This window comes from Neltuma alba, unplaced genomic scaffold (assembly GCF_004799145.2).
Source record: "Neltuma alba isolate B1F8T4 unplaced genomic scaffold, ASM479914v2 tig00012116_pilon, whole genome shotgun sequence".
In the NCBI taxonomy this organism is placed as follows: domain Eukaryota; kingdom Viridiplantae; phylum Streptophyta; class Magnoliopsida; order Fabales; family Fabaceae; genus Neltuma; species Neltuma alba.
The window spans coordinates 335787-347476 of record NW_021636668.1 but is presented as its reverse complement, the minus strand read 5'-3'; the positions used below and the strand labels follow the sequence as shown (position 1 = coordinate 347476).

The 11690-nt window shown below is 38.1% G+C and overlaps 1 protein-coding gene across 1 annotated transcript; it reads right to left on the bottom strand.

Annotated features, from left to right (window-relative positions):
• Positions 1–6182: 6182 nt before the first annotated feature.
• On the bottom strand, positions 6183–8915 carry LOC114722796 (U-box domain-containing protein 17-like). Its single transcript, XM_028908896.1, has one exon. It carries the CDS (start codon positions 8519–8521, stop codon positions 6371–6373), a length of 2151 nt encoding a protein of 716 aa, XP_028764729.1. The 5' UTR covers positions 8522–8915; the 3' UTR covers positions 6183–6370.
• Between the last annotated feature and the right edge of the window lie 2775 nt (positions 8916–11690).

The window sequence follows — 11690 nt, the reverse complement described above, 5'->3', positions numbered from 1 at the left end:
TTCTGTTTTGGTTTTATGATTAATTCAAACAAAAAATAAAGGCTCGTGTTTCTTGTTCATCTTCCTCTGCTTGAGTGTTTTTGTTTCTGCCCAATTGTCCATATTTTGGATTTTTTTTTCCATGCTGGAGTTGGATTGAAGTTGATGGTTTCTGGAATTTTCCCAATAAATTATCAATTTGGTCCCAATGTAATTAAAATAAAAGGACCCATCGCAAAATACGGTTTGCATAAGGGGAAGGAGAAACGCACGTTACATTCGAATCTGATTGAGCATTTGCATAAGAAGATTGCCCGTGCGATTGCTTTAGATTCCGTACTTGCTGATGCGGCTTGGTCTTTAATTTGATAATTGGATTACCTTTTTGGATTGAGAAATTAAATTTAGGCCGTGAGAAGTTGGTCTGCTTCCTCAATCATAGCAGTTGCTCAATTTATTAAAAATTTGAGGCTGATGGCAGAATTTTCTTTTTTCTCTGTATCCATTATTTTCTTTTTCTTGCCTCAGAGCGGAAGGGGGTTTGTAATTGAGCCATTGAGGTACCATTCAAGGCATGTGTATTAACATCTGAAATGGTTCATCCTGATTAATTTTATAGACGCATTGCTTAAGTACTACAAAAGCTCTCAGTCTGCTTAAAATGATCATTTATTAAAAGAATTAAAGAAATATATGCGAGGCTGTAAATTATGTATAGATCGATATATTTTTCAGTTAGAAAGGAGGTGTGCTCTTGTGAAGGAGATGGGTAATAACTTATAGTTTTCTGGCAGCACATGTATAAACTCTGCCTCTAGTGTCTTTTATAGAGTCCCTTTCTTATTGTACTGAAACGTAATTATTTAATGATGTGTAGTTTTACGAAAACATCATAGAAGTTGCTTCTACGTTTTACCAACTAAAACATGATTCGTGGAAAACAGTATCAGCTTCTGTCGTTTTATTTTGATTTTTTGACAGTTGGGTCGTTTTGGAGATCTGTTGCTGACTTGCTGTTTTAATTTTAGGATGTCTTTTTTTTTTTTCCTTTTAATTGCATGTTGGTGCAGTAGGCTAAAATGATGAATCAGTTTTAGTAGCGTGGTGTGCTGTGTCGTACAAAGTTGGTGGAGGCACCATTTAGAGCAGAGTAACGACCTCCGTGGTCCTCCTTAGCAGCTTTTTGTGTGTAAAGGAACCCGTAGGGTTGTTTTCTAAGTGAGCAGTTTGAGAACTAAGGAAATAGTTTCTGGCTTTCGCATCAAACCATCGGGTCAACAAGTGCATTTCCACGACTACGGTTCTGTCAAAGACAAACGCAGTCCTGACAATTAACGTCAAAATTTACTTGTGAGCCCTATTTTTCAAAAGTGACACTTTAATATATGTAGTTGTTGGAGAAGATATTTACATTATACTAATTAACTTGTATATCAGTTTCAGTCTGCAAAAACCAGTTAAGATAAAAGTTATTTTTACCAACATTAATTTAAACAAACCCATATTCATCAAACCATCCTAAACAGTAGGCCAAGTGATAAGCAACAAATAAAAGGGTTGACTGTTAATATATCATTTGGGAGGTTATATTCTTAACTATTAAGTCTTTACGTGTACAGCATAAGCTCATAGAACCAAAATTTGAACAATCCCTATGGTATGTGATGAATGATCGCGTTATAATGGAAAATCCAAATTTATGGTTCACCCTCCTCCCGTCGGTGGCCATTCACCCGTCTTTTTGGCTTCCATGATTGGAGGGGAAAAAAATTAATTACATGGCACAGATATAGCACATCATATGGAAAACTAGGATCTACATGTGACTAGCCTTGCTGCGAATGATATTGCTGTAGACATCTCGTTCAGCAAAACTGGTGCAACCTTGTGTTCCCCGAGTGGGGACTCAGCGTGTGCCACTAATTTAGCTACAGCTTAGGGGTACCCATGGGAATCCCTTGGTGAGTTTTAAGACTTTGTACGATGTTTACCAGAGCTATTAGAAACCATCTTCATGATCCTTCTGTTTAAGTTCAGCTATCAACTTGTTCATTTACGTGTAAATATGCAAGCGGCAGCATGTTATTTAATGTATATGGCACTGTTCTCAAGAAGATATAAATAAAAGGTAAGCAAAATTTACTGCTTCTGCTTAGAACAATAATGTCAAGTACCCACCCATGACTTTTAGAACTGGTAAGTTTCACGTTTGATGCAGAATCTAGTTATGGATATCGCGTTATTTATTGGAGGACGCATCAATGTCCTGATTTTCCCCATACAGCCATACTGTAGCAGCATAAGCTAATGAAGCAGTAGCCTGCCAAAAGGATGATGCTGAAGATATGTCGATAATTATTGTCATTTAGTATATAAAAATGATAACTCAATGCTACTTATCTTGAATCCGATGCAAAAGATGTAAAGGAACTCAATTCTTAAGTGAAATAAAAAGCATTACTAGAACACAGCACAAGTTTGTAGAGTAACAATTTACAGTTGTGCTTAAGTTAACTATTAATTAGACGGAAATTGTCATCATAACTAGCCATATAGCTTGTCTAATGAAATACCCAAAATATCTTTGTTCATATCAAACCATACCTCGCGGAATACTTTGATAATGATGTCGTGATAGTCATCAGAATTCAGAGTGAGATAACATGTCAAAAGCTCTTCATATTCTTCCGGCTGATGAATATGCAACTCTGTGATCATCTCAACCATTGAATCTCTGAAGTCCTTCTCTGGATTCAATGAACGCCTCACCACAGCAAAGCTATCCAATAGTTCTGTTTTCTCCATCATTCTCTCCTTTGCCTTCTTCGTCTTCAGTTTCTCTTTCTTCAGGTCCTCCAGGCCTTTATTTTGCAGATTTCACTTTTGGAACCCATCCTTGGAGAATATACTCTCACCTTGGAGCTGTGCTTTGGTTTCCTTGTCTTCATCTCATCCTTTTTCAAATGCTGCCTCTCGCTTCGCAGTTTTTCCTCAGAGGATCGACTCTCAGTCTTAATACTTCCAAGGCTGGGATTCTTATAAGCTAATGGAGGAACTATAGAATGTTTTCTAGGTGTGCAAATTGTCCTAGGTGACTCAGGGTGTATCACATCTTTTTCTGCTGATTTAGCAGATGCAGATTCAGCTTTATCAGTAACTTTCTCTAGTTTCAATATTCTCTCATGCAAAGCTCTCTGTGCTTTCTTCTCAAAAGTCCTCCTTAACTTCTCTAGTTCTTTTTCTCGATCATAATCATCTCTCTCCAGTGAAATCCTAGTATCTTTTGGGAATTTGTTTTCTTCTTCTGTACCTATCTCCTTCTCCTTGAACTCCAAAGTTCCTTCTTTTCTTCCATGTTTCCTGTCATTCCGTCCACCACTACTGCAACTAGAGACTGGAACGACAAGATCATCATCCAGATTGCTCGACTCCGTTTCAAGAATATTCTTACTTCTCTTCCTCTCATGACTCTCTTCAACAAGTGGAAGTCTCCAGAAACCATCATCATCCCCATTAAGAGACATACCACCTCCAACCCCACAAGCATACTGTGATGAACTGACAGAAAGAGAGTCTGGCTTTCCCTTCTGCTTCACTTTTCCATAACCAGGCTCTGTATTAACCCTCATGTGCTTGAACTTGGACAGCCATGAAAGAAGAGAGACATGAGAGATAAACGAAGGTCTGGATGAAGAGGCAGAAGATTTTTTCCGCCCCCACCTCATCATTTGCTGCTGCTGCTGCTACGGACAAGATACAGGAATTCTTGTTTGTTCGTGTTTTTTGGTTGGAACTGTTGCTATTGATTCGGTTAAGTAAGTGATCGGTCGCAGAGAAGATGAAGTGGAATGAAGGACGAGTAATGATGGTAGGAGAGTTGAAGCTTGTAGAACGGTTAGGATGTTTAATGGGGACGTGGGTTTCTTACTGATTTTTGTTGATATATTGCAAAGCAGGTACATGGCCTCTCATTTCCTGTGACCTCTCACCCACTTTTCCTACGTCTTTTTCAGTTTTTACGAGAGAGAGAGAGAGGGACCTCTTTTTTAGGCCCACAAACTCTTAGTTGTGGCTGGAAAGTAGCACCAAACTATTTATCTATCTTTCACATTTTTACAGTCGCAGCTTTACACACAACTGCACTAAATTTCTTTTTTTTCCTGCCATCAAATGCATTTAACATATATATCAGCAGGATTTGGTTACATTTTAGACGGTACAACGGAAGTGAACACAGCAATAAAAATTTATTTATCAGTGTTCATGAAAAAAAAAAGGTTTCATATGAATTAATTGATCGGGTAAGACAAGAATAACCGATTTCTGAGACTAGCGTATAGTCGTGTCGTTTTAATTAAAAGCTTCTTCTGGACTTTGAGATGAAGGATGATTTAGAGCACTAGGATGCCAATCTAGTCTTCTTTTTCAAGTTTTACTACCTCGTATTGGATTCTAGCAAGGGACTGCGATTTTTTTCACCAAAATCATTGTTTCTTTTTGCTTTTTCTCTTTTCCATGTCCAGTCAATTATTTCCGTTACAGTCAAAGCCTCATGCGTCATTGCAGTGCTGTTAGGCTGCTCTCAATTTGGGCCACTCCGTCCTCCAGACCAAGATGACCAAAAATGGATCTTAAACTCCTGACGATTGGGGTATGAGACAGGAAGAAAGACATTGAATGAATGATTTGCAAGATTAAGAAATGTGCTTAAATATAGATATCTACTCTAATGCTTTTTGTTATTCTCTGTCTGATTGATTATTTATTTGGAACTGTGATAGAATCTGCAATTGAAACGTAACGACGTTCCTTTCCATGCAACTGCACTACCTGTAAATTCATCTTTATTCAGCTGTGATATGGTGGTAGTGACATGTTCCTAAACAACCAAATATGGATGTGGGCTTCATACCTTCAAATTCCCTTTCAGGACATGTTATCTCAGACTTATGAATCCTGACAACAATAACTTGGATAGGATTACTCAAAAGTCAAGAATGGATCTAATCGAATCGCTTCATAGAAAAGGAAAAGGCCGGGGGGGGGGGGGATGAAGCATGAATTTCTTTACAATTACCCAAGAACTTCCATTTTCCAGCAGTATGCTGACTAATGAGAAACACCCTTCAGCTTCAAGACTGGAATTCTTCTCTCCATTGATTGGAATGTGAAAGCGTTTAACTGAGTGGATTAGTGTATGCATCAGTTTCAAAGATTTCCCACCTTCGACGCGTCAACATAGATGGGTAATTAATTTCAGGTCAATTTGAAAAAAAATAGATGAATAATCCAAAGTTTTGATTAAAACAAAGATGCCAATCTCCTCATTGAAACTAGAACGACTTGACATGCCGATCTGTTCATTTTTATTCTTCTCCGACTAGAAATACGTTACGTTATACGGGTAAATCAACTTTTTTGAACAAGAAGTAAATTGAAAGAATACCTATAGATAAAAAAGAAGATAAATAAATATGACTCGGTAAACCTTATAAATAATTATGAAATTATTTATTTTTAATAGGAAGAAAGACCAGGAGCCACTGAGAAATGGGGAAAGAATGTAGTGGAAGGAAACCACCTGGCAAGTCCCCAAGACAGAATGGCGGTGCGGTGTGGAATATGGTAGCTGGTCATTATGGCTATTATTATAAAAGAAGAAGAATAAGTTCCAATCTCCACCATTCAAAGGGGCCAATTACTACTTTAGCTCCATTCTTCAAATATCTTCTCCGCTTTTCTCCAGAATCTTGACTATAATATGCTGCAGAATTTTCTAGAATAGCAATAGCATCTTGAGGGGGAAAGTTCCTGGACATGGTTGCTTTCTCTGAGCAAATTGTGAAGCATTGAGAGTCTGGGAATATAACATCTCTTTCTGTGATCCACCTTTGTTCTATCTTTGTGGCAGAAAAAGGAATCTCCATGTCACAGTGGGCAACATGACTAACACACCATTAATTTTTGGGCTACTCTAGATTCTTACAAGGACTTCAAATTAGTTGATTACACCCAACACCCAGTATCTGCAAGCTCGGATTGGAATATCAGGTACCACGCAAGTCTGACTGAAGACTGACTGTCAAATTCTTGACTGAACTGAACTGAGAATATATACCACCATGGTACGCACCCAGATGACGTCTGAGAATTATATAAGGTTTATAATAACAAGAAAAAGGGAGAAAATTAACACATGCATGGAATGGGCTAACTTGAGATTTTTCATTATTGCTTCTTATACCTTACGCCTGCTTATTCATCAATCTCCCAGAATACATATGGAACAACTTGTGTAATTTCTTATGAACTTATATATTTCAATGAAAGAATCTGTGAAGACTTGCAACAAAACTGTGGGGGGATGTGAAAAAACCGCAAGGGTGTTACATTACAAGAGAGGGACAGAAATAGACATTGGTACTGAAACATCCCCCGCAAAGGTTGTATCTCTACCGGTAGCTGAATTGCCAGCATATGCATATCCCACATCTAGTCCACCATAATGCGGAGATGTATTTTCACGTCTCTGAAACACTCTAGCAAGTGAAGCTGCTTTCCTTCTAGCCCTTTTTGTTCCTGTAAAAAGTAGGGTTTGAAGCAATCCGGCCAAAGCCGGTGCCCTCACCACCCTCTCGGTTGCTGCTGCACCTCCACTCCGGCACAGCTCCAGTAATGCTGCTACAGCATTCTCTTTCCCCCGTGCGGTTCCACAGCGCATCATTTCCATCAATCCAGCCACCGCTTCTTCCTCCTTCACCACTGCCTTAGCTCCGACAGGTTGCCGGACAATCAAGGCAAGTGCGCCTGCTGCTTCCTCAGCCACTCCTTCGGTCCTCAAAGCACCAACTAGAGCTGTTATAGCTCCGGCTTCAATCATTCTAGTACAGTTATCAGAGTGGGTGGAAAGATTGAATAAGGCTGTCACTGCATCTTTCTTTCCTCTTAGGTTTCCCTCTTGCAAGAGCCGGGCCAGGGCTTCAATTGCTCCTTCCTTATCTGCAATTATCTTCTTATATTCATGGACTGCTGAGAGGCTGAACAATGTTGCAGCAGCATTCTCTCTTGCCTCCGTTGTGTGACCTAATCTCAATACATCAACCATGGATTCCAGACAACCTTCTTCATCAATGATCCGTCTCTTGTTCTTCTCATATATTGACAGGTTGAGCAATGCTGTCACTGCATTCTCCTGAGCAATGGCATTAGGAGATGAAAGTAGTTTACAAAGGCGAGGAATCGCCCCAGCTTCTGCAATGAATGCACGATTTTCCTTGCCTGTTTTAGCAAGCAATCGTATCTCCCGGGCGGCTATAGTCTCTGCAACTCGTGATCCATTCTCCAGCTGCGGAATGAGAAGCGTTGCTGTTGCTCGATTGGCTTCAAGGGCAGCTTTTGATGGAGAAGCCATTGAAAAGGTATCCGGCACTGCATCTACCGCCTCCAGTGAGTCATGAGGGAGTCCATGTGCAGTGCAAAACTTCATGATCAAATTCTTCAGAGCTCGATTCCGGACAAGTTTTGTGTGGGCAAGCATTTGTCCTGTTTTTGGACAAGTACAATGCCCTTCTTCGAACCACCTTGATATGGAGCTTCTATCATATGTTTGTCCTGTGGCGATTATCACTGGGTCTTTCATCAAATCCAACGATATTGGGCAGTAAAAGTCCTTAGGCATAGTTACAAATGCTTCAGCAATTTCTTGATTAATCAACCTCTTCTTCAGTTTTTTCATCTGGTTTCCATTTTCTAGTTCTACTTCATCTTCCTCAAATCCGAAGAGCAAAAATCTAGAATACCGTGTCAATGCAACCAAACCATTAAGCACAGAAACTGTTGGCTCAACATCTCCTTCGTGGTTAATAATCTGCTCCTCCAATGACTCAATTTCTTCTCTACAACTCCTAGCATCCAGAATCTGCAGTTTCTTTATAAAAAATGATCGTAGCCCTGCTGAATCAGGAACTCGCCCATTCTCAAATTCATCAAGATACGACAAGAACTCGGTGCGGAGCTCATCGTCTTTCTTGTCAATAAACAACTCAGCTCTCCTAGATTGTTTCTGCAATAGCTCAATCTGTTCTCTGATATCCTCACTCAATTGAACATCCTTAGTCGGGAATACATCCAAGAGAGTCGAAATTTCTTTATTCAAATCATGGAAATGACCAGAAACTGAATGGTTCTGAAGCAAAAGCCATAACCTACCCGACTGCGCGCAATAATCAAGCAGAATCTTCGACCGATACAGAAGAAGATAGAGCTCCTTAAGACAAACCAACCCTGTCATCGGAATATCTGTTCCGCTGTCCCGTAGGTACTCCAAAAGCAACTGAAACACCTCGACCTTTCGTATAAACGCCCGCGAATTCTTGCGTTGAAAGAAGAACGAACGCCCGGAGAAGCAAGAGACAAGCTCGCTAGCCACGGACACGACAGTTTGAACCAAGGAAACATCTGTCAGGTCAACCGGAGCAAGAAAGGCGTCCAACGACGGCGACCTCCGCCGTCGCAGGGAGGAAAATATAGCCCCCGAAGCCATGCAACTCCAGCAAGAAATTCTGGGTTTTCCAACTCCACGGACTCCCCGAGTTCGATGAGTATACAGCTCCAATGAGCTCAAAGGTCCACTTCGGGGGGTCACAACCCTCAAAAGCCAGAAAAACAATAAAACTAAGGAGTGATTTGCACACGGAAAGACCGAAAAGAAACTACTCAATTTTCTGAGCAAGCAATTAGATCTGCGAAACTTAGTGGGGCGCCAAACAACAAGAACAGAGGCTAAGAAACAACTGCTTTTGGGGGGAAGTTTGAACAATTGTTGGAAAGGGTTAAAAAGAAGGGGACGTAGCGAAGAGAGGAAGGAGGGGATTAATTAATTGGGAAGAAGAAACGCGTGATAGAAAGGAAGAAGAAGACGAGAGGAAGGGAGGGAGGGAAGGCAGAGAGTGAAATTCCAAACACGTAGGTTTTTTGTTTTTTATAATGCAGCGTTTGGCGAAAATGACTTTGGCGAACTTTGACGGATGATTATTCAGATTACTAGATTAGATTCTCGTCCACTGCTTTTTGGTTAGTGCAGAGGCGCAAGGTGGAGGATAGAGCTGGGAAATTACGATTTTGGGATGTGAGGTCAGCGTGTGTCAGGTAATCTTTTGCCGGCTTTCTCTCTGTGCTCCTTTTTCATTTTTATGTTTTGACTTCCCAACCAATCTACTGTGTTCATGATCCTGAGACTTGATTGAGGTGAGATTCATGATAATGGCAAATACAGATCTCACCAGGGCATTCATGATAATTAAACATTTTTAATTATTAAGATGACGTAAAAAGATGATGATTTTTTATTTGTAAGTGAAAAATAAATAACTTTATAAAATTATTCTTATTACTAAAGGTCAAAAATAACTAATAGAAAGTCACTCGTGATTTTTTTGGGATTCTCCCGTGGGAACATTTACACTCTTATATTACATGTAAAAAAAATATTTTGGAATAATACATTACGTTTTAATTTACATAATTTTTTTATTAGTGCTTAATTGATAGAATATAATTATGCACCTAATGGAAGCAGTTAAAAAAATTACCAAGAAAAAAATAAAAAGAAAAAGAAAATCATATTGCGAGTGATACGGGAAAGATGGGTTGACTTGAGCGGGTCTGTTTTTCCACACCACACCACGCGATTACCGCATAGGCGGACACTACCACATGTTTGGTGTAGGAAAAATGGAAGAAAAATGACGAATTTTTTTTTTTTAATAAGCTCATTCTAAAAATAAAAAAAAGATTTTAAAATTTTAATTAAAAAAATATATAAGATAAAAGAGTAATAAAAATTAATGAAATACTTCTAATCCTATTTTTTAAAATTAAACTTATTAAAAAAATTTCTTTCTTTTTTCATTTCCGTGATACCAAACAAAGCAGCGTCACATTATCTAACCGGATGGCCCTTTAGGTACGATATGTATAATATCTTTAATGGTAGAATATTATAATAGGTATATAAATATATGTATATTAATAATAATTATGGACGTGTTTATTATATGGGCGGTCCTTTTGATGCGTGGTGGGAGGTAATTGCTGGACACTGACGCTGCCTTTCTTTGTTTTGACCAAAGCACCCATTCAAAACCACACGTCTTGATCAACCCTAACCTCTCTTTCGCCATCATTATAATTTGAGGACTACGTCAAATATATTACAACAACTAGTTTCATATTTAAGTTATTTTATAAAATAAAATAAAATAAATTTTATGTTTAAAATTAATTTTTATATTAAAAATTAGAGGTAGTATTAGAGTTTCTTTACATGATTATTTGTCCGATTTGCTTGGTGGGTGAGTGAGTATTGAGATGAATATTCAACATCGTTGGTTGTGCTGTGTGCGTACGCCCTTGTTCATAAACTCTTTCATTTTTCCCCCCTTTTATAAGAATCAAAACACATTAAAAAACTAAAAACAACAAGATCAAGTTACAATACCTAAAATTAACAGGCAAAAGTTAAGTAATATAAGCTCTTTTAACTCCATCCTATGTACTAATAAATCTTGATGCAGAATGTTAGCTGAAAGCTTATTGGTATCATATCTTAGAATGAATTGTTTCTTGACACGGTAGACTTGCAAGCGTTGCAATTCTGCATAGGAGAATAAGGGAGAATTCCTGAGTCGATGTAGGTTAGATATGAAACATTGGAGTTTAGAGTGAGAGGTGTAATTGGATGATGTTGTCTAAAGAATTCTTTGTATTGATTGTCTTTGGTAGCATTTCCAAGTTCTGCAGCAAAGCTTCTCTCTGAATTCATACTCTTGCATTATGATAATCCAACCTTCTTCATTTTAATTAAAAGGTTCAGATGGATTGTCACTGAGGAAAAAGAGTTCCTTCCCTTTGAATCATGTACCTGTGAAAAGACAAGACATGAAAAAGCAGCTGAATGGTGAATTTCTTCCACCACCGAGTGAGCAGTGAGGTGCTGGCCCTAATGCACAGTTTGATTTCTCCTCCTCTATGTGATATTAAGCAATATAATGATTTACTGAATCACCTCTTATAAACCATTCTTATGCAAAACTTGGAGAATTTCATTGAGCCAGGTGTGAAAATCATTCACAGACTCTTTCCGCCAATGTGAAATGCTTTTTTTTTTTGGCAATAAATGCAAATTATGTTTCTTTATCTATACTTAAAATAAAATTCTCAAAATTTTAATTCCTTCAAGCCTGTTGCAATATAAACTTCTCTTCTGATATTAAGAAATAATACTGTGCATTTTAAAAATAATAAGCAATTTGTAAATACTTTCAACAAATTTCAGTAGAAATTCATATTATTTTTTTTGGTTTTAAAGAAGTTCTTCACAAATATTAAAAAAATTAAAAAAAATTATATAATGATAATAAAACTAGCATGTTGAATTCTCAGTTGGAAGTACAATTAGATAGTTTGTCGTGCATTATAAAATTTTAAAAAATAATTGCACTATTTTCATAAAAATATATTGTGACTTTGCCTGCTGCCTCTCCTCAACGGTATGTGAAGGCTACCCAAATCAACTCACTTTTCCATTGCCTTTTCAAGGGGGGTGAAAAAACAAGAAAAAGAAGTTATTTTCAACCCTTTGACTATCTCTTATCTTGCATTCTTCAGCGGACCGACCACGCAACACTATATGTGATCTATGTCATTAAGAG

What these genes read in the sequence shown, in the direction of transcription:
- LOC114722796 (XM_028908896.1), bottom strand. Translation starts at nt 8,521, where the DNA reads ATGGCTTCGGGGGCTATATTTTCCTCCCTGCGACGGCGGAGGTCGCCG.